This window comes from Ammospiza nelsoni, chromosome 12 (assembly GCF_027579445.1).
Source record: "Ammospiza nelsoni isolate bAmmNel1 chromosome 12, bAmmNel1.pri, whole genome shotgun sequence".
Classification (NCBI taxonomy): domain Eukaryota; kingdom Metazoa; phylum Chordata; class Aves; order Passeriformes; family Passerellidae; genus Ammospiza; species Ammospiza nelsoni.
Window position 1 is genome coordinate 6,841,606 of NC_080644.1, and position 22,949 is coordinate 6,864,554.

The 22,949-nt window shown below is 49.8% G+C and overlaps 1 protein-coding gene across 2 annotated transcripts in view; it reads left to right on the forward strand.

Annotated features, from left to right (window-relative positions):
* Positions 1-12,648: 12,648 nt before the first annotated feature.
* Positions 12,649-22,949, forward strand: part of ZBTB46 (zinc finger and BTB domain containing 46) — a 48,477-nt gene continuing 38,176 nt past the window's right edge. The window contains exons 1-4 of one of the 2 annotated variants that reach the window (XM_059481028.1): positions 12,649-13,060; positions 13,163-13,372; positions 19,608-19,735; positions 21,430-21,568. In XM_059481028.1, coding sequence (XP_059337011.1) covers positions 21,515-21,568 — 54 coding nt within the window. In that variant the 5' untranslated portion in view covers positions 12,649-13,060; positions 13,163-13,372; positions 19,608-19,735; positions 21,430-21,514. The remainder of the gene's footprint in view (positions 13,061-13,162; positions 13,373-19,607; positions 19,736-21,429; positions 21,569-22,949) is intronic. The other variant, XM_059481029.1, reaches the window with a different exon arrangement.

Here is a 22,949-nt window from a genome sequence, read left to right on the forward strand (position 1 = left end):
CAGGGCTCCTTTTCCCTGGATCATTCCCTCGCCCCGGGCCGAGCTCCCAGCAGCGCTGTCCCCATTCCCGCCGCGTTCCGGAGTGCGGGGGCTGCCAGCGAGGGCTCCCAGCGTGGCGCTGCCAGCGGAGCCGGGAGATGTCGGCAGCTCGTTATTTATTTAAAGCTCCATCTTCGCGGGGAGTGCCTGTCCTGCAGCAGGGATCCGGCTGCCAGGGACGGATCCGGCTGCCGGGGAGGGATCCAGCTGCCAGGAGGAACGCTGGCCAACAGCCACCCTTGCAGGGCTTTTCTCCCTGCCCATGGCTGGGCGATGCCCCCTGCCCCGGGGGTGTCACAGCCCCCTTTGCAGCCACCTCTGCCCCTGCCTGGCACCAGCCATCGAGCGGCATGGGGGGACGGCTTCCCAACACTGCTGCTGTCACCCTGAGCCGGCGAGTGGGGCTTGGCCTCGCCACCGCAGTGGCTGAGTCCCTCCGTGGTAACAGGGATGTGTGGCTCGGGCGCCGTTTCCAAGGTAACCCTGGATGAGCTCGGCCTCCGCATCTCTCCATGTCCCCGCATCCCTCTGAGCCCCTGCATCCCGCAATCCCCCGCACCGAGGAGTCTCCCGCTCAGTGCGGCAGGGGTTTGGTCCCTCCAGGGACGGAATGGGGAGGGAACCGCAGGGAGGAGGGATAGGGAAGTGGAGAGGTACAGGACATCCCTCCCCTCCCCGTTCCCAGCACAGCCATCCCCTGGGCATGGGTGTGTGTGACCTGTTCCAAAGACAGGACCTCAAGGACCTCGGGGACCAGGTCAGGGTGTTCCCGTCCTCCCTCCTGCAGCACCTCCCAGGGAGAAAACCAGAAATAGAATCTGTGGTTCCCCACCCTGCCCTGGGCAAGAGGCCATGGCTGTGGGTGGGAGCGCGCCCCGAGTCCCACGGGATGCCCTGGATGGAGTCTGTCCCCAGACACCTCCTGTCAGGGTGGCATGGGCTGAGCAGGCAGTGCAGTGGGTGGAGGGGTCCCTGGGGGTTCTTAAGGGGGTGGGCTGAGAGACGTGCGGGTACTGTCCCAGTTGAGACATGCTGGCCAGGCTGGGAGTGCCTCAAAAAAGCCACTTTGGACGTATTCCAGGGGGTCACTCTGTCCCTCCAACCCCCACTGTGCCCCAGGCCAGTACAGCAGCTCTGAGCCATTCAGCACAGACAGACACTGCAACCCCCCCTCACCTCCCCACCCCATCCCTGCAGTCCAACCAGGATGAACATCCCCAATTTTCCATTAATCCTGGCTTATGTTAAACGAGTCTTTCAGGGTAGGCAGCCAGGGCTGGAGAAGACTGGGATGCTCCACTGGGAAGGCCACAAAGGGGCTCAGCAGGGGTGGGATCCTCCCAAAGGGAGCAGAGATGATGCCAGACTCATTTCCCCTTGCATTGGGAGGCCCAGGGGGGCTGTGGGGAGCACAGGAGACCAACTCCCTGCCCCTGGCCCACCGGCTGCGTGAGGAGGGGAAGCAGCTCCTGTGCCAGGATGCTGCCAGCCCGCCCTGGGCACTGTTTCCATCTCAGCCCTCCCTTCTCCATCTGCTCCTGCTGGCTCCTCAGGGCCCTCCTGCACGGGGCCACCGACAGCAGCGATTTCTTATTACAAATATGTTCCGGTCCATCGCCCCCCGGATCTGCATCCCTGGGACCTGTGTGAGGAGGAATTCGATTCCTCGCCGTTAATGAGTTTATGCCAGCAAAGGGCTTTGAAGATGTAATGCTCTGTACAGGAGCTGAGCATCATTTTTATTATTGATTTCACTGCCAGCCCCTGAGATGCTGCTGGAGGACAAGGACCTCTGGGTGAAGCCTCTCAAATCCTTGGGGAGGTAGTGAGGAAGACTATGCAGAGAAGGAGAAATCCCTCCCCTGTGGGCAAACATCTCCGCAATGCTTCCAGGTTTGTGCCCTTCCAAGAGCAAACCCCACACACACAGCAGGACAGCAAAGCTCTCCTTGGGATGGAGAAGGGGTTGTATGGCAAACCCCATTTCAGGGCTGGGGCAAGAGATCTGGGTCAGCCACTAACAAAGTGTCATCCTGCCACCCTGCCCCAGCCTCAGCTGAGCCCCGGGATCCTGGTGCCACGAGGGATCCTGAGTCATGAAGGACCTGGAGCAGCAGAGGTCAGGGTCAGGGTGGGGCCATGGGTTTGGAGGCAGCAGGAAGAACATCCAGAGCCTTTTATCAGCCTTGGATGGTGGCAGCCACACAAAGGTCCTTGACAGGCTCTCCACAGCCCTGTCCCCACATGCCCTCCCCAGGGACCGGCTGTGCTGGCAGCTGCCCTCCTTTCAGAGCAAACATGGGGTGGGTGTGCAGCCTCCCCCGACTGCTGATCCTGCTGGAGCAGGATGTGGCATAGGATTCCCTGCCTGCGCCCACCATTGCTGCCCTGGGCTGAGCCTGGAGCTGCTGAGATGCTCCAGGGACCCCTTGGGCTTTAAGCACTGGGGAGGATTTCCTGCCAGCAAAGGGCACCGCTGTCCCTTGGCCTGGACTGTTCCTGCCATGGGATTTTCGGGAAACGCCTCCCACGTTCCCCACTCCTGGGGCCACCCATGGTCATTTCCCGTGGTGGGAACCAGAGTGGGTGTGGGGCTCACGTCTCCCTCCCAGCACCCAAATGGGGAAATGCCACGCTGGGAGAAATCACCGGGAACCGCAGAGCTGAGGGCTAATTATCGGCAGGGGAAGGAAGTGGGGAGGGAGATGCTGTGCTGGGGCCGAGGGTGGGGAGAGGAACCGGGCTGCTCCCGGCTCTGCCACTGACTCACCGGCAGCCCTGGGAAAGGCACCCTGCTCCATGGTTACCAAACACTGACACTGATAACGCCCTTTGGCCATCACACCCGGGCAATGCGATCCCGGGATCAGCATCCCTCCCTCCTGGGTACCACTTCAGGGATGCTCTGCTGGCCTCGGGGCTGCCAAATGGGACTGGCAGAGATGTCATCGTGGTGGGGAGTGTGGTGAGGCGACAGCTGTGATCTGGCATCAGGAAACGTCTAAAAAACTCAGGTTAAGAAAAAATACAGAAACCAAGCAGAGCCCCACTTTTGCTTCCTGTTTTGGGGTCTCCATCTCTGCTACCAGGCACTGCCCCAGAGCTCCAGTTTGGTGCAAGAGGCTGATGTCACCTCGGTGCTGGGGACATGGCTCTGGGCATGCACTGTTCTCAGAAGGGGGGTGCCCAGAGCTCACTTGGTGTTCGGGGGATTTTCGGTGGAGTTCCCGTGGGTCCTTTCTCACGGGTTGCTCCTGCTGCGGGCAGAGGCAGCACTGCAGGCAGCACAGACATCCTGCCCAGAGCAGGAGCACTCAGCTCCATCAAAGCTGAGTTTTGGGGTCTGAGGAGGGAGCCCAACCTCCCCCCATGCAGCAAACACCCCCCAGGCACACAGAGGGGCCGGGCACTGACCCATTTATCAAGGTCACGGCTGTGGGCAGCGCACGGCAGAGGCGATGTGACTATTTCGGTGAGCTGAGGGAACTTCACTGGCCTGATTCCCATAAATAAAACATGCAGGGAACAGCCCCTGCTCTGTCCTATTAATTCTGGACCCCAGGGGCCTGGCTCTGAGTGCATTCAGCAGCTCAGCACTGCCTGCTCTGCTCCCCTCTCCTGAGCCTGGCTGAGCTCAGGAAGGCTCGAAACCCCCGGTTTCCACAGAATGCCGAGTGTGACGGCTCTGAGGGCACTTCATGGAAAATCCATTTGTTTTCTGAGGCACACAGGCAGCTGGGAAGGATGCTGGTGTGTGGGTGGGTCGGGGAGCAGAGGACAGCTCCAGCTTGCTGCAGCCCCCAGCCCAGCTCCCCGGTTTTAAGGAGCTGGAGCTGTTTCCACCCACTCTGCTCCCCCATCTCCCAGCACACCCCCAGCACCTCCCAGCTCTCCAGCATCAGCCACAGCTCTCCCATGGCTGATTCCTCCAGCCCCTCACAGAAGGCATTAACAGAACAAGGGAGTTTAATTATCTGGGTTTTCTTCTAGGAGGGCATGAACCTGTCTCTCCCTTGAATTTATCAATTGCTGCCAGATTTTATCTCTTGCTTTCAATTTGCTTGTGATGGTGTTTTCTGCACCAGGGGCACCATGTCAGCAGCTCCCTCCTCTCTCACCACAGACACAGTAAATGATCTCGCTCTTCCCTCGGTGGCATCAAGTCCTGGGTGCTTTCTCTGACACCCATGGCTGCTCACACTGGATTTACACCCATTACTGACCATGGCATTGCCCACCCAGCAGAGCCACAGAGCAAACCTGGAGCGAGGCCAGCGCTGGGAGCACATCTTGCCCTGGGGCTCTGCTGATATCCACGGCCCCACCAGTCATACCCAGAGATGAAGGGCCCCCATTTTCAAGTGACTCAGACTCACCCTTCCTTCCTCAGGAAAACCTGTGATCAGATAAAGCCATCAAACTATCTGGTGAGAATAAACACGCTGCATCTGCACGGATGCAGGCTGTACCCCCGCTAACCCCGCAGAGCCCAGGCAGCCTCTGCTACCCTAACCCTGTCCTTGGCAGGGACAGCTCCAGCCCCAGGCAGCACAGCAGGGATTGCACACGCCTGTGCGAGGCTGGGACCTGCTCTTGCTGTGACCTGCACTCACTGCAGGTCGGCAGGGGTCAATTCCCAGCTAGCACCGGGCACAGCATCTCCCCATCCTCCCTCATCCCACTGAGCTGTATCCGTGCTGCACCAGCGAGAAACACATGGAGAAAGCAAAGGGTGAGAAGAGGAGGAGCAGAGGACGGAGGAGGGAGAGGGAGGGAGGGAGGGAGGGAGGGAGGGAAAACATTTCAAAAAACCCACAGTTGCCAGCAGATGGGCACTGCCCCCGCCAAGGTGCTGCACTGGCAGGCGGAGGGGCTGGCGAGGAAAAGAGCAAAGGAAGGTGTGAAGATCTCCCTGCAGATTAAACCAAACCCACACTGCTCTGGTGCTCACTGAGCCAAGCCTGGGCTAGGAAAAGAGCAGGGTTGGGGTTTGGGGTTCCAGTGTGACACAAACAGGACCCCTTTAGGTCCCCCAACTCCCCACAGCCCTCAGCCCTGTCTGTGAGGTGTCAGGGGTCTTCAGGACCACACTGTAACCACACTACTTGGGGGTTTGTGTGACACTGATGGGGCCAAGAACCCATCTCTGGGGGCAACTCTGCTCTCCTCACCCCTTGGAGGTTGGAAGTGAAGGAGTGTGGTGCTAGGATGTGGCTACAAATGCTAGGGGGGGTTACACAGGCAGCACCAGCACTGCCTTCTCTGGGAAAAGCAAGGATGGAGTGGGATGTGAGCAAGGCAGAGGGGAAGCACAACAGGGCTGCTCAAACTGATGCTAGGTCCAGTAGGATGTGAAGCTCGGGGCTGGTGTGACAATGAGGGAGCAGATAATGTATTACAGGGAACAAACTCCTGGAGGGATAATAAAAATGAGTGGGTTGGGTTTAGAAAAGAGCTGAGAAGAGAGCACAGACATTTTTTTTGGAGGGGGTTGGAACTACTAAATCCAGGGGGAAAGAAAATAAAGAAAGCATCTGTCTTCTTTTTGCTTGCCCACATCCCTGTGCTGCTTCCCAGAGATCAGGGGCTCTCCTGGGCTTTGGGGCCAGCGGTGGCTCGGCCTCTGCTTGGGGGCACCCCTGAACCTTCTGAACAGCTCCAGCTGCAGGCTCCAGGGCTCACCAGACACTGGATGCATGGGGCCCTGCCTGCCCCGGACCCCCAAACCCTCCGGGCCGATGCCCCCGGCCCCGGGCGATGCTGAGCTCTGCCCCGCCTGACCGGAGAGGAGGAAACATCTTCCCGAGGGCAGCTGGCTCCGGGAGGGATTTTCCGCTGCCTGTTGGCCACGTGCTGCTGGAGCCAGCTCAGGTGCTGGATCTCCCTGGCTGTAATTCCATCCCCGGGCTCCTGTGACAGCCCTGGCTGGGCGGCACGGGGGAAGTGACCGGGGCGCAGGTCCGAGCCCCAGCCCGGAGCTGCATCCGCCCGGCGTTTCCAGCCCAGCCTTATCTGGCGGCTCCCCCTGTGACTCCCCATTTTCCTCCTCTCCCCTCCTTTCCCCCACTCCACCCCGCGCTCCCGGCAGAGTTTCCTGCAGCAGGGCGAGGGCTGGGGGCTGCGGGGTGCTTGGCCGGACCCCTCCCTGCTGACCCCGGCTCTGCCCAGATAGGAAATCCTGCGGGAACTGAAGCCTGGGAACAGCGGCCGAGCTCTCCCCAGGGCTTGGCAGCACTGGGATTTCGCCTACGGGTCACAGCAGCCAGCCAGGCTTCTCTGGGAAAAGCTGGGATGAGCCAGGGGAAACCCAGGGAAGGGCATGGAGGCAGTGATGAAGTGCCCAGGGTGGACACCCACCATGGAAATGTGCCGTTTACAACAGGAAGGTTTAGGCACTTAAATGAGCCACTGTCCCATTGGGAACGGTGGGAGGAGAGGGCATCACAGCAGGGAGATGCTGACCAGTGTGATGGATGCCACTGGCACGGCTCAGGTGTGTAGGAACCAGGTGGGTGTTCACAGAAGGGTGCAAAATGCCATGAACAGCCTTTGAACAGCTCCAAACATAAAGTAATTATTGACAGCCTCATCACTCCTCCTGACAGGCAATTTAATATAAATTCAAATATCTTGCAAAACCCTTCCTATTTACTTAAGAGCATTTTGTGAATGTTTTGCCAGAATCCTCCTGATTTTTCTTATTATTTTAGAATGGGAAGCAACCAGAGATGTGCTGCTCCCCACACCCTGCAGTTCAGCTCCAGCACAGCCCTGCAGGGAACCCTGAAATTGGAGCTGTCTGAGCAAATTCAGGACACTGGAGGTAAAACCTAAAGGAGGCATCAGGGCAGGAGCAAAAGGAAAACAAGCTCTCCACACCCTCTAAGCTCAGGAGGCTGGGAATGGAGGTGGGTTAATGCTCCCAGAGTAGAGTGTCATCCCAAGCTCCACAATAACTAGAGCAAAACTTGACGCAGTGTTTAACCCAGCTAAACCCTGGCTGTGGCCTGAGTCGTTAGGAGAACCAGCAATTGCCTGCTGAAACCCCAAACCACACTTCCCAAACTCCAGGAGTTATGTATATTTATATATATATGTATTTTTTAGCTGTTGCCTTTGCCTGTTGCCAGCACAACTCCATGACACGCATGGCTTTCATGGATCACACTGAGCCAAGGACTTGCATGCAGCCCTGCAATTTCCTTGGGTTCTGAAGAAAACCAAATCTTTGCAAACAGAGGGATCAATTTCAGTAAAATCTCTCTTATACACTGGGTTTGTAGGTGCTGTGGTAAAGAGGGTTGGGCTGGGCTGAGAGACAAATCAGACTTTGAAGGATGTGGGACCATGGGGACGTCCCTGCTTCTGTCTCCTGAAAATGGGTTTGTCTGTTTCTAAATGAATGCTGTGAGCTCCTGATAATGACCAGGAAAGGTTGCAGGACTAAGGGAGGGTGACAGTGGAGGAGGAAGAATCAAAATTTATTCTGAATGTGCTGACATTTTGCTGTTGGCATCAGGACAAAGCCTGGCCCAAGCACCAAGACATTTCCCAGATGTGCAGAGGTGACAGTCTGCAAAAAGCTGCAGAGGGAGAAGATCTGGGTAAAGAGCACTGCCCAAAGTGCACAGCACTGAGCTGCTCCTCATCCACACCTGGGACAGGAGGAAACCTGGGAAGGGGTGAAGTACCAGAGCACTGTGATGCAAAATACAGCAGGAAACAACTCTGAGGAGAACTCAAGCTGAAAGTGGAGATCCTTTATTGCAGGAGGAGGGTGGTGTCAGCAGGGCACAGGGATCTCTTGAGCTCCAACCAACACATAAATGGCTCCTTGGTGGGACTTTGAGGGGCCCAGGTTGGCTCCAGGCTCCCACAAGAATCAGTGTTTGGCTGCTGCTGGGCCACTCCAGGGAGGGGAGGAGAGAAGGATGGGACAGAGCCAGAGCAGCAAGTCAAGGACAGTGGAGATGGAGCAGGCAGGAGAAGGTGGAGACAGAGCTTGTTGCACCTCCCCTGCCATGGCCCCAGCATCCTTCATCCTCATCATCACCTGCAGCCTTGGGGGAACCTAAATGGACACCCCAGAGCTGAGCTCACCCAGGCCACAAGAAGTTGGGAGTGAGGGACTGAATTTGACAGCCTGGATGTTTCTCCACTTGAGAAGCTTTGAAAGGGAATGTATTTTTGGAGCATTAAAGATCAACTGTTTGACTCTGGCTGATCCTTTTCAAGAGCAGCACCAAAGGAGGTCAGTGAGATGTGTTTGGTCAAATATTTTGTACATGACCATCATCTCTCACCCCCTCAAGTATTTACAGACCTGAGAGCATTTCCTGCTGCTCCCCCCTGTTGAGTATCTGGTGTCTCTGCTCCAGCAGGATGGTCCTGTGTGTCTCAGTGCATGGTGGAGCCATGAAGGACCACCCCAGCGCTGCCCTTGGGTGCAGAAAACAAAACTAAATCAGCACAATGTGTTTAGTCCTACAAATGGCAGCAGGTTTAGCCAGCCAGCAGTGAGACACAGCACAGGATAATGAGAACAAATCTGCGGGGGTGGTGGTGGTGGGGAGACGGGGTGGAAAGAGGGAGGTTTACTCTCCCGGGTTTTTTTGTAATCTTCACTCACCATATTTAGTAGGCCTGTGACTTGCCCTTGCTAGCTCATGGAGAATTCCCCCAAGTGTTTACTCCCACAGCCTAGCAAATGCCTCAATACACATCATGGAAAAAATACAATCAACATCTTCACTCCCACTAGAGAAGGAATTCCGACTTGCCCGGCACAGACCGGGAGTGTGAGCCTGTGAGAGAGACAAATGCTGCTTCATTAGCTCCCCTCAGATGTGGTTTACTCCTCAAATGACCTGGTCAGGGCTGCACCACCTCCCTCCTTTCCTTCACCTAAGGAACCCCTGACCTTTGGTCAGGGCAGTGGGGACAGGAATGTGGGTCCTTTAACCCTTTCCTCTGACATCTGCCAGCTGCTCTCCATGCCGTGTACAAAGCTGATGGTCCTGGGGTTTCCAAGCATTCAGAGATGCTATGAAGGGCAGAAGCAGAGCTCTGCAAAATGGCTTTCTTCCTGCTATACCTAGGGAAGAGCAGGGTTTGGTGATGGAGAGCCAAGTCTACCTTGTACAGAACATGGAAACAAAATGGGGATCACTGAGAGCAGAGATCACAGATTGCCCAGGATTGCTTTGAAACCTTTATTTCTACAATACTTTAGTAGAGGAAAAACAGTAGTCAGGCCATTTAGATTTTGTCAGCCTGTTCCCAAACTGCCTGCATGACAAGGACACACAGGAAATCATTTCAGTTTATCAAATGTAGAATCTCCTACAACTGCAATGAACATAAAGTAGAAGAGAGCTGGAAAGAGGAACTGAAATGAGAATGTTCAGTGCTTCTGATGATTTGGCATTTCTGGCCAGGAATTTCTTTGCCCATATTGGCAAATTTTGGGAATTTCTGCCAAGGGAAGTGGTGGAATCACCATCCCTAGAAGTGTTCAAAAAATGTGCAGATGTGGCACATGGGGACATAGTTTAGTGCTGGGTTTGGTAGTGCTGCTTTAACATTTGGGCTTGGTGATCTTGGAGGTCTTTTCCAGCCTCACCAACCCCATGTTTTTGCAAACGGGACATGGTATGAATGCAGCACCCAGCCAGCTCTCCTCTGCTGCTGTCCCCCAGTCTGGTCCCACCATACCCCAGCGTAGGAGAGAGTGGGAGGATGGTGCTGACTTATTTGTACTGGAGAGGTCTTGGAGATTGTGCAGGAGCAGTCACAGAGGTGCAGGGACACTGAAAAGGCAGTGAAATTCAACAGCACACAGTCCGTGGTGCTTAATTTACCCGCTCAGTGAGGATGGAGCACTGGCACATGGTGGCACGTGGCTGTGCTGGGGTCCAAGTGCTTTGGCAGAGCAAAAGGAATCATATCAGGGCAACCTCAAGCACTCTTGTGCTACAGGAATATGGTCTTTACCTGTTGTGCCAGTGGCTAAAACCCATCAGAAGTGTGATACCACCAGTCTCTGCCAGGGTAGAACCTGTGGTATAGTGGGTACCAAGGGATGTGGACTCGGGCTAGAAACACATGGTCTGTAACCTCTGACATGATATTACACTCCTAATCACTCCTTTGCACACCAAAAATCACAGGAACTACCCCAATTACTCCAATTTTTCCTCCAAGCTCTTATTTTTTCCATGCACATCCTTTCCTTCTTCATGACGAGAAAGCATCTCTCAGAGCATGATGAGCTGTTGCTGTATTTACCTAAAATACAACACAAACGTCTAATTAAACGAGAGGGGCTTGGCAAAAGAATATTGAAGCTTTTCAAGTCTCCTGAAATCCTTTGTGTGGAACAGCTTTGGGAAACGGGGCCTGCTGCCACCCTCCCCCTCTTGGGAACATTCCCCAGGGCAGTGCCCGGGCAGCAGCTGCTGCTGCTCCGGGGGAGTCAGCCCAGCCTGACACACAAACAAATACCACGGGAAGAAATGCTTTCTTCCAACAAAGACCTGGGGAAGAAACCCTGGGCAGGAGGAGAGGAGGGGAGAGTACATCCTGCACCCGAGGAGCTTTGGGGGAGCTCAAACAGAGGAGTGAGGAAAGGCAGGAATGGTTAGAGACACAACCAGGTATGATGCAGATGTCACGCAAAACAAGGCATAATGGCATAAAGCTCCACTTTCAACAGCCCCTTGAACCTTCATGTTTCAGCCTAAAAAAAAGCACAGACTCAAAGCACAGAAGGATTTAATACCTGCAGATATGGGGGGGGGACAGATACATGTGAAAACCAGTGCGACATTTAGGGTGGAAAAGGGATTTTGCTTGTTTAGCTCTGGTGCTTCTCACCCACAGGTGACACAGGCTGGAAAACATGTTCTACACAGGATTGTGTGTGCAGAAAGAGCAGGTGGCAGCAGGAACCCCTGCTCAGCACCGATTCTGTGTTGCTCAAGTCTAAGAAATTGTGTCCTTGGTCACATTAACAACTTCTGCAAAGTCTTCATTTGCATTTTAATGGAACTCTTTCTAGGAAGGTGGTGCTTGGACTCTGTTGCAATATAAAATGAAGAGGTAATTAAAAACATGCTGGAGTGAAAAGGCATTTTGTTTTCATTAATCAGGTTTATTCATAGTCTTTTTAAAATTAAAGGTATTTAGGGTATGTGGGAGGAAACGGGGGGAGGAAAACACACGATGGAACATCCGTTTATTTAAATTACAGGATAAAAAGTGGAAAATACACTTTTTGTAGGGGGACATCCTACGGATTAAAAGCACCTTATAGAAATGGATTTGAATGAAGAGCAGGCATAAAAGTCAAATCTAAGATTTCGACAGCAGGTCTGCCTACTTGAAAGCTAGAGATGAAGGAAATACATAGGATGAGGGAAAGGAAACCACGGAGGAAATTTTTAAACCTTCGGCACGCGATTAGCCAGGCAATTACTGTGATTGCACACCTAAGTCAGTTAACTGTGCAAACGGCCAAGCCCGTCGGTCACACATGTATTTCCCCAATTTCGGGCGCAATCACAGCACGCAGATGTTGATTAAACAGTTTGCAAGCGCTTTATCTGCCGGAGCAGCTCCTGCTTTCACAACCCAGGGACCGCACACAGCCCCGAGAGCGGTCCCCGCTCGCCGCAGCCATCGCGCCAATTCCCCCACGCTCCAGACCTATCCTGCCCTGTTAAGCTCCGTCCTTTGAAATATAGGGCACTTTCTGTCAGATCCTTCAGCGCGACAGTCAAAAGGGCAAAGCCCTGTCCTTTGTTGCAGCGGGAGCTTTTCCATTGCGGAGCTGGCTCTGATCTCCATCGCTCTGATCTCCATCCCTCTCCGACCACCGGCCTCGCTCTCTGGCCATTACGGGTCAGGGGGTTCTGAACTGCGCTTATTTCACATTATTTCGTTTCAGGGCATTGTGTGAAATACACTTCAGTGCGTACAAAAGGGGGAAAGTGATTTTGGTTTCTCTCTGCGAGGTCCGGACGAGGCTGCAGCGCTGCCCCGCTCCAGTACCCGCCGCCCTCCATCCCGCGGCAGGGCTTAAGGGACGCGGCACAGCCGCCCCTCCCAGAGCCAGGCGCACCTGCCGGGGGCAGGAGACAGCCGGGGAGGTCCGGAGCGGGAGCGGGGTTCGGATCGGGATCAGGACCGGCACCAGCACCGGGAGCGCTCCCGAGCTCCCGCTGCCGCCCCCGCCTCAGCGCAGCCCCCGCGCTGTCCCGGCGTGCCCCGCGCGCCGCGCGCCCCCGCCCTCCCTCACTTCCGGTGTCCGGCAGTGGCAGCGCCGCCGGCGGCGCCCCCGCTCCCCCGGCGCAAGGGGAGGGGGCGTGGCGAGGGGGCGTGGCCGACTGAGAGGTCGCCGCCCAATCACCGCCCGCCGCTGGGGGAGAGTGGGCGGGGACAGCGCCGGCACGCGCCGCGCGGCCCCGCCCCCCCGCGCCCCCCCCGCCCGCCGCGGGCTCGCGCCCCGCGCGCCCGAGGGAGCGTCGGGAGCGCGCCCGGGCGCCCCCCCCTTCCCCCCCTCCGCCGGGTTCTCCCCCCCCCCCCCTCCTCCGCCCTCCGCCCCCCCTTCCCCTTCCCCTCCCCACCCGGGAGGAGAGGCACGGAGTGACCGACGGAGCCACCGCTCCGGCCGCTCCGACACCCCGCTCTCCTCCATGGGGCACAGGTAAGCGCGCCGCCCCCCGCCCCCCGGGGCGAGCGGGGGTCGCCATGGCCGCCCCCCCACCCCTCGAGGGGCGGCGGGGAGCCCCCCCGCCTCTCCCGCACCGCCGCCCCGGTGTTATCCCCGTTATTATCGCCCTTATTATGCCCGTTTTGCTCCCTATGCCCGCTTTTATCCCCGTTTTTATCCCCGCTATTCCCCCCACTGGCCGCCCGCCGCGGGGGGAGCGCGGCCGGTCGCGCCCTGCCCGCCGAGGGGGGCACGGAGCCTTCTTTGGGACGCGATGTCCTATTTGGTGTGGGTGGATGGCTTAACTTGGTAAGTGCCGGGTTTAACCCCCCTCCCCCGGCCCTCCCCTCCCCTCGCTCCTCCGCCCGCCCCCCCCTCCTCCCCGTAACCTCCAAAAGGGGAATTTTCCAGCTGGTAATTTCTGCTGCGTCAACACCCAGCTCAAGGGAGAGGAGAAGAGACAAGGGGGCATTTTAACAGCAGCTCCACTTGCGGATAGCCAGCCTCAATCCCGGCTCCAGCATTAAAACCCTTTCCGCCCCCTAAAAACCAGCATCCGTGCAAGTTGGACCAAGAGTTTGTCAGGAGTGTGGTTCAAAACTGCTTGGAAAAAGGGATGAGGTAATAATACTGGTGAAGCATGTTGTATTTCTCTCTTTCTGCGTGTCTCTTTCTCTTTCTCCCTCTCCTCTCTCCTCTCTCTCTCTTTTTTTTTTTTTTTTTTTTTTTTTTTTTTTTTTTTTAAAGCCAGGCCTGTTTTGGGTTATTGTCTCCCCCTAAAGCCAGACATAGATCGCCTGGCCTTGCCTCCATTTTAATTGCAGGCTGAAATGGGGGAAGTGACCCTCTTTTAAAAAAAGAAATACAAAAAACCCCAACAAGCAAACAAACAAAAAAAGCCTTGAAAGAATAATGCTGTTCCTTTGGGGGGGATATAGGTGATTTTTCATAAGGCTGTAACAAGTGCAAAAGTGGCTGGAAATGTTCTCTGTCATGCTGGGAAACTAGTGAGGTGTCCTCCCCTCTCCCCAGAAAAAAGTGCTGGTAGAATTTGGCAGAGGGGAGAAGGAGAGGTGCTGGGAAAAGCAGGGGTTGTGCTGCTGGATTGCCTTTGTGTCTCTGTAAATAGACATGTCAGTTCCCAAAGTAATACAAGTAGTGTCTGATAACTCAATCCCAGATGACAAATAGAGAATGGAGCAGATTTTCAGGACTGTAATAGTGGGAGGATTTCTCTTTTGAAACGGAGAGGAAAAAAAAAAAATGTTGGTACCTCCTGAGGAGGTTCTTCCCCGGCACGTTATTGTGGAGCAGAGCATTCGGACGGAATCCGGAGACATAAACCCATATTTATTTATTTTTACACCTGACCGGGGAAAGATAAACAAAGGAGAGTTTAACAGCTCTTTAATGAATTCCTCATGGTTTTTATTTTGCAATCTCAATGATTCATTTGGCAAGCCTTACAGAACGGGATTATTATCAGCATTGTTTAAAGCCATGCTAATTAGGAGATGTGTTTAGCAAACAGTGGCGTTGTAGACACCTGTACCAAAGTTCGTGCATGCGTTTTAATTGCATCACTGGTATCATTTTTAGCATTTAGTTGCTGTCATTGAGATGTAGGTCTCAGTTTGTGGACTCAATCAAGTATTTATTGAGTGTGGGTTCTCTGTATGCACAGATCAACCCTGCTACTAATGCCTTAAATGTGTTTTCTCAAAAAAGACAGGGAGTATTTTTTCTCTTTTTATTTCCCTGTGGGGATTATAAGAAAAGGCAGTGATACCCAAGAATAGTGAGAAAAACATAATTTTTGAAGAAGAAGCTTTCTGTGACTGGATAGCTCTTTCACGTTAATCAATACCTCACTTTTATGCTTTAAAAGCCTCTTTTAATTGGAAATAAAATTTGACTTTCCCCTTCTAAACTCTCTCACTGTTTGTCAAGTTTCATATTTTGAAATCCTTAGTGATGGAAAAAAAATGGGTGGAGTGTATTATTAGTCACAATATTTTCAACATGTGGTGAAGAATTACAGCTTTGAGGTGTTTCTTGGGAGCTGACAGGGAGCAGGCAGAGCAGAATGAGCTACAGGACAGGATTCAGGGGGCTCCCAAATTGCTGAAAAATATCCCGTGGTTTGGTGCGTTCATGGGATAACTGAAATAGAAAACGAATCTTTTGGTTTTGATGCAGCGTGTCCAGGAGGGGGAAACTCACTCACAGTGAAACTTCACTCGCGGTTGTTTTCAGAGGCTGTGTGTTTGCCTGGGTGCAATTTCAGAGTCAATTTCAGGCTGGTACCAAAAACGGGGCATTCTAGTAACTCTCACCTTAGGTGTTTATTTCTGTGCTTGAAATGCTGCTCTGATCTGGGGTGTCTAGGACTGAGCCTTTGAAAACATGACCTGTACTTGGGGTTCTCGGAGGAAAATGGGCCACTTTCTCCCCGTGGTCTTTGTTTTCTGGGACAGTTGTACAACAGTGGATATGTTCTTTGCGAGAGGATTTTTTTTTCCTTTTTTTAATATCTGGAAGTGCTTTGAGGAAAACCAGTTTAGCAGCTCCCCCCTCCCCAGCAGCCCTCTGTCAAAAGGAAAAATGCCTCATGTTTGGAAGATCTCTTAATTGCCTGCTTTTCCTCTGGTGATGTGCTGTGTTTCTGTGAGGTTCAGCATATTCTTTTTGTCTTTGCTATCCACTTGGGTGGATTTTTTTTTTTTTTATTTTTTTTTTAGATCCGTGTTTTTGAAGTTTCTAAGCAAAGTTTCCTCTCCTCCCAGCAGCAGCAGGCTGACACCCAATCCAAACTGCCACTGCCTGCTTTCAGGGCAGAATTATTTCATAAACAGCTCAACCTTTCCCAGGACATTTTCCCCTTCGTGTTGCTGGTTTTTCTGGCTGCTCCAGAGCGCTCTGTAACGCTTTCCAGACTCCCCCTAAATTGGTAAAAAAGCATTCACAGGGGTTTTCCATGCTCCTATTTTAATGGGCAAACAGAAGGGCAGGGAGAGAGGGTTTAGTTGAAGTCTTTGAAGACCTACCTGCAGTTGTAATGGTTATCCCACATGTCTGTTATAATTCTCAGGAGGCAGCAATCTGTGTCCACTCCTGGCTGGGAGCACTACCCTGGAAAATTCAGACACTTTACACACAGAGATTAATTCCATTTTTATATTTCGCTCCTGGCTTGCACTAGGCTGGAATGTTTTGAAGTGTGGAGCTCACCTGTGTTTTCTGTGTGTGATATTTGAAACTGGGAGTGTGTTCATAGTGAAAGCGAGCAGGTTGTGTGCACAGAGCAGGGGTCATGTTAGGACCTGAGGCAGGAATTTGGTCCGTAGGAAATCCTGCCATCCTACTGCATCCCCAAAGCATCTCCGTGGGAGTTTTGATGATATTTGGGCAAGCACACAAACAGTCAGGGCTCCAGTGTTAAAATTTGCTGCTTCACTTCACTTTATTCCCTTCCTGAGGATTTTTGTGTGTTTGTGTTTGCAGCCCCCTTAAACACATCCTTCAGTTGGGTTTCTCAGTTCCCTCTGGATCTGCACTCCTTTAGACAGGATGAGAAATAAAAGCCTGCATCACTTCATGTGGGGCTTCTTTCCTTGAGCTGCAAGAGGGAAGAATCTCAACTTCCCTAAACAGATCAATAGATTTCTGATTTGTGCTGCCTTGGATGCACAAGAGTGTCCAATTTAGAGGGAAAGCTGCTCTTTGGGACTCAGTTCCCATCCTCCAGCTTTGATTGAATGTGCTGGTGGGTAACTTCTTGTTACCCATTTCCCCTTCTCTGAAACAGGGGTTTACTCAGCTCTCCCAAACATTTTCAGTTGTCCTGGTGAAAAATTGTACTAAAAGTGCTTATTCTTCATAAAGGCAAACCAGTGTGAAGTCCTGGGTGAATTCCCTCTGGGATGTGGTGGAGTCCAGAGGCTGTGGGTGGGGTTTGCTGTCCCTTACCAAGTCAGCTGTGGTGCAGTTATTTTCTGAACAGTTGCTTTAACTTTCTTTCATACCCCTGTATTTAAGAAACATCAGGCTGCTGCTGAGCTGCTGGTTTGGAATAGCTCCTGGGCACAGGGTGAGATCCTTGACAGCCATTCCAATGAGATGGAAATGTGTTCCCACTTGGCAGAGTTCAGTTGTGCATAGGTAAGGATGTCCCTGGCACAGGAGGGCAGAGGTGGCTTTGCTGAAATGTGACAGGTAGATGCTGGATTAGAGCTGAAATTCACCTTTTTGCCTTGATTTTTGGGGATGTGGCTGGCTTTTATTCCAGCCCAGACAGTGATGATCTTGTCCTGCTGCTCACTTGACTCGTGTGTGCCCTTGGGAAGAACAACACCCTGCAAAGTTGGAAGTTGTCCTGTGTTTGCTTTATAGTGACTCTGAGTTGGCATCTCCTGTATTGGAAAGAGGCACCAAGGTGTCAAAAAAACTCTACAAAGACATCTATGAGCTTGTGTGTGAACTAAAATACACTTGTTAAGGAGAATGTCAGTGTGTACCAGGACCTCACCTGCCCAAGAACCCTACTTAGAAAATGAGCAGGGTATTGTATATTAAAGAATATATTTATACCTCTGTATATTGAAATACCTAGTTATCTTTCCTAATTATTTCCTTGCCATGTATTGAACAAACTGCATATTCCATCCAAGTGAGTTTGCTTCCTGGTATTTCTCACCCCATGCAGAAGGGCTCTGCAGAAAGCTGATATTTCAGTATTTCAGGGCTTTGGCTCACTCTCTTAGAGAAAAGGGTTAAACAAAATTTGCACCTTTTGCACTGATACAGCATCAGAGGAGATGCCTTCCTGACTAGTGCTCAGATCATGCCGTGAAACAGAAGAATCAATGGTCTGTGTTGGACATTAGGTGCTTAAAATATCCAAACCCAACTAATTTAAGTGCCAATAAATGAAGTAGTCAGGGCCCAGTTGCTCTTAACAGTCCTGCTACTATAAGACTGGAGAATGAGGTGGTGGCTAAATATAAAATGAGCTTTTTGACTTCCTTCTTGTTACCAATGTCTCCTTCTTGGCTTCACTCCCTCCCCACCCTTTTTTTTTTTCCTCAAATCTGGATTATGAGATTTGTGCTAAAAAGTAAACCAGGATCCTTACCCAAGGCACAGAGGGCTTGTCCCATGAATTACACAAACAGAATTAGGTTGTTCTCAGAGCCCTTCATGTGTTATCTTTAGTTTTGCTTTGGTTGATTCTTTTACTCTTAGATTGTTCATGACTCCTTGTGTGTCTTTTCTGTCTTTTAGGTGATCTTTCTCTTGGTTTTTACCCCCGATTTTCTTCTTTTTAAAAATCACCTCGTGATTCTTCCTCCTTTGGCTCCCTCCCCTTTTACATATTGAGTTTGGGAACTTTGGCAAAGATCCCCTGATTCAAAAGCCAAAAACCAATGAGAAAGTTTGGGGGAAACCATTCTTCAGGGCAATTCCCAGCGTGAAAAGTTTACAGTTCTCTAATCCTCTTTTTTTTTTAAGGTACTTTTTATGTTGTTTTTTTTTGACTAATAGATGCACAAGGGCAGAGGTTTTTTGCTTAGATTTCCTCTGTGTCTTTTTAAAGTAAAAACTTAAGATCTTGTAGGAGATCTTAAGGAGATCTAATGGCACTTGGACAGGTAAGTGTCATGTGAGCCACAGGCATTTGAATTTTTCAGGTTGTTTTTTAATCTTTGCTGCTAGATTAGCAGATATATCTGGAGTTAAATTCTTATATTTTTTTGATGTCACCAGGCTTCTCAAGCCTGGTACCCTGTGCCAGTTCTGCCAAGTTCTTGCTGTGTTCTACAGGGTCCATGTCATGAGTAGTGTTGGGTCTGTTCTTCTGGTGCACCCAGATGAGAGAGGGAGCAGAGATCAAAAACAGGGGAATGATTTGAGCAACTGTTATTGTACCAGGATGGGAGACAGGCAGATGGACAGAGCTGGAAGTTCTGGGGAAATGAATAAGGGAAATGCAGAGGAAATGCAAGTGCAGTGGAAATATTTCTGCGGGCGAGCAGCTGGAACTGGGTGCGCACACCTGTGCCCTGGTGCAAAGGTGCATCCTGTGGGATCAGCAACTTGTTACCCACTGGAATATTGCATTTCAGGTGCATAGCTTTTACAGGCATGGAAAGTAAAGCTTCTGTTAGTTATTTACCTCTTCATTTTTGTGTTTGGGTTGTTTGTTTGGGGTTTTTTTTTAAAGTTTTCTATGTTTGCAAGAGAAGCAAAGTGCTTTCCTCAGTACCTTTGTGGTTAAAATCTGGGGGTCCTTGCTGGCTTTTGAAGGCTGTGATTGGGTCTAGCCGGATGGGAATAAAATTCAAATGTGTTCCTTTCACACAACATGGACACATGATTTTTCTGTAACCTTAGGCAAATATTTTGGTTTGGAGGGGAATCACTATAACCATGAGGTGAGATTAATTCCAACCCCATTTAAAGCTTGTGGGTGGCAGAGGGCACAGAAACATTAACTGAAACTTACATGTCAACTGAAACTATGTTGTTAAATTTTTTTTAAATCCTTTTATAAACTGCTGGTTTTTTAGAGTGACATTTTCAAAGCACTTCTGGAAGCATAGTCAGGATTTGTTGACAGTCTTAATACTGGTATGTTAAACTCCTTCTTTACATTAATACAAGGGCTAAATAATTTTTCCTGTGTGATTAATTATAGGAATATATCAGAATGTTGCTTGTTAAAATGGCAAACAGTGTTGTAAATGTGCAGTTATTTTAAACATTGCTTGTAATTGTGTGACACTGAAGGGCTTTGCATTGAGTTAAAATTTGGATTTTAATTTTTGCCTCCTACTCTTTCCATTCCCAAACACAGGACATCTGATGAACCTTCTGGAGCTTCTCAGCAGAGACCATTCTCCTCTCTTCATTGAAACATGCACTGTCCAGCTGTGAAACATTGCAAGGTTTATTTTTGCTGACAGGAAACACTTTCAAGTATCGGTAAGCTCTCAGCATTTCAAAGATATTTTTGTCATGTGGTGTAGGAAAGAGAAAGGGGACCTGGAGAGAACATTGTTATGGGAGCTGAAACTTCCTCATAAAACTTGACTTAACAATTATAACAAAGGCTCATTTAGAAATCTTGGTCATCTGCAAGAATTGGAGAAATACCTGTGGCTGTTCTGCTCCTTCCTTGTGGCAGAGGTGCCTCCATCCATCACAGTCCCTCAGTTCTCATCTGTTCGATCACAACAGGGAAACAGGTGCAGAGCTCCAAGCAAAGAAGACAAAGTGCAGGGCTCAGCTTTGCCATTTTTACCAATCTGTTCTGGCTCTTTTTGTGCTCTGGGACAGGTGTAAGTGAGAGTTTTAACAGTAGAAATACATACACCTTGTTACACTTTGCTAACAAAGTAGTTTCCCGTGTGTCTGGGTTGCTCTGGCTCCCTCACTTCACTCCTTTATTTTTTCTTAACTGTCCAAATAACAGCACTAAAAGGAGCTCGCCAAAACAATTGCTATGGAGAAGCAATCAGAAATAGAGAAAGGCAAGACTTGGCAGTCCAGAATAGAAACAGAGAACAAAGTCACTGGTGTTTGCTTCAATTGGGTCATATTTGTTTTCAAGATTTTCAGTTCTGCAGTTTGCCATAAGAATGCTTGGATTTTCCTAATTACTTTGTTTGTTTATTTGATATTTTATTTCACCTTCTATAATGGCATTAATTTGTGTTGGAAAAGCTTCCTTAACTTTTATCTTCTGATGTTTCCTTTCACAATCTGTTACTGCAGAAGGTCAGTCTTGAAATCACCAATATTGATTTATAGCTTATTTTCATTAAGAGAGCTAATCTGTGTATTGAGGATGTTTGAATGCAGAGATCAAAAAGGACTTTATTATTACTAACAATATGAAGTTTTGAATAAAGTAGACTCAGAAGTGTTAGATTTTAAATGTTGCCAGTGTGGTGTATATGCTACTCTGTAGAAAAGAGTCTGTTTTATACAAGAAAAATAGGTGTCTAAGATGATAGTTTTAGTGAATATGTCCTCACAGACAGAAGCCTTGGTGTAGTTGAACTATTCCTACTCCTTGTACCTTGTAACCATAAATACTCAGGTTTTCTCTGAGAAGCCTGTCTGTAAATGTGGCTTACTATACCTAAATATTTGTATTTTACACAAAACTTTACAAATCTTGAGATTGTTTGGTCTCTTTCCAGTGGCTGGTGTCAGCCACTAGAAAGTGGCAGCTAAACATTTTGAGAGCAAATTCTCCTGAGTGTTCCACTGCAAATTTCTTTCAGGAGCTGTTCTGGTAGCTTTTAAAGCTCAGGATTTTATAGGTCAGATAAGGTGAGTCTCTTTAAAGAGTCATTAAAGTGAGAATGTTTTGAAAAGCTCCCAAACAGGAAACCCTGTTGTTCAAGGGTCTGCTTGAAGTTTTAGTAGCTAAAATTAGACCTTTTTGTTCCCATACCTTTAAGAAGTAACTCTTGTTTACATTATTACAAATAGGTAGCCAGACTTTAATTAATTTCAATGTATTGATATGCTTGGAGTTGACTTTTTTGGAATTCATTAAGTCACAAGTAAGGATGCCATAACTGTGAGTTTGGAGGGAAAGGACTTCAAAACATTTCACTGTTACTTTATTGCTAATAATTTGTTCTGGTTTTTGTTTTTTGTCATAGTTCTGTCTTTCTCCTACAAGAGTTCACACCAGTGCTGTCAGAAGGTCACAAGCAGGGCACTACCTGTGCTGCCCTGGGGCTGTTGATGTCCTCAGCTGTTGTAGGAGAAACACTAGACCTGGAACCCAGTTTGTTACTGGTAAGAAGTAATTGTCTTGGATTTCATTTGTTTATTTATTCAACATTGCAGTTTACATGTTTTCATTAACTAAATCTGCAAAAATCACTTGTTACTTTTAATAACAATATAGCAAGATATGCATATCTGGTCTTTTTTTCCCTCTAAAATTTTTAACTTTACAGTTTCTAAATTTTGAATTCTAATTACTCTCCTCCCAAAATGTGGAGGACAGCAGTTTTCACTTACCTCTCATTTTCAGTCCTGGTTTTCTCTTGAAATTCTTCATGTGCTGTCAGAGCTAATGAAGGTTAATAAATGGATTTTTCTCTGAAATCCTGTGTTTTGATTGCCCTTTTTTGCTGTCCATCTCCTGCACATTGGCTGACCCTTAACTTCAGGTGGATAGTTTGACAAGTGGACGGCCACAGCCAAGTCTCTGGTTTAAAGTTTGGGAGTAGAGTGAAATGTTCAATGATGACTCCCTGCTATTTTAAGTTGTGCTGCTAGAGTTAGATTTTCCTTGTTCTTGTTTGGACTGTGGAAACAAAGCTTTAATGGATGGTGAAATGCTGGAAGCGTGCAATGTTCTACTCTGCTGTTTGAACTTTACTCATGGACTTTCTGGATTGTGTCTGCTACAGATTCTAAACAGAGATATTGTTTTAATGTTCTCTATGATGGGGCAATGTTGGCTTGAAGTTGGAGAAATTTTAGTGAATCCTGAGCAGACCAATGTTGATAAATTTGTGTAGGGATTTGGGGCTCTTTTTGCCCTGCAATCACTGACGATTCAGTGGGGCTATCAAGTTTGGTAATGAAAATGGAATTAGTATTTTTCTTTAAGTTCACTGAAAATCACGTGCCTCCCAAATCCCTGCCCTTTCTGTACTTCTATAGTTCTTCTCAAGGTGAATGGTGAAACTTTTATTTTCTTCCAGCCCATGAGCCCCTGCAGTGTTGGGCTGCAGTTAAACCTTCCCATCCCTGCTCATCAGGGAGAAGTGCTGCTCCTTGTTTGCCTGAAACCCTGAGCCCTGAGTGACCCCTCTGGCCCAAGGCTCTGGTTTGAGCTATTTACAAACATCTGCCTCCTTCTCCTCCAGTTCAGAGTTGTGGTTGGGATGACCAGCTTAAAAAACAAGGGATGATTGGTTTCAGGAATCAGAATAGGGTAAAGGAGTTTCTTTTTTGGCAACTGTTCATTTTTGTAAGCTGTTACTTATATCTATTTAGGACAAAGATGATAATGTGAATGTAATTTGATGTTATATAGTATCAAGAAATTGAAACTCTTTCAGAATTGTGTGCTGCTGTTCCTCAAACACAGGTGTGAGAAAACACTGCTGTTGTGGAGATTTGTGCTTGTGAAGCTCCTGAGCAGTGTCTTTGCAGAGTTACC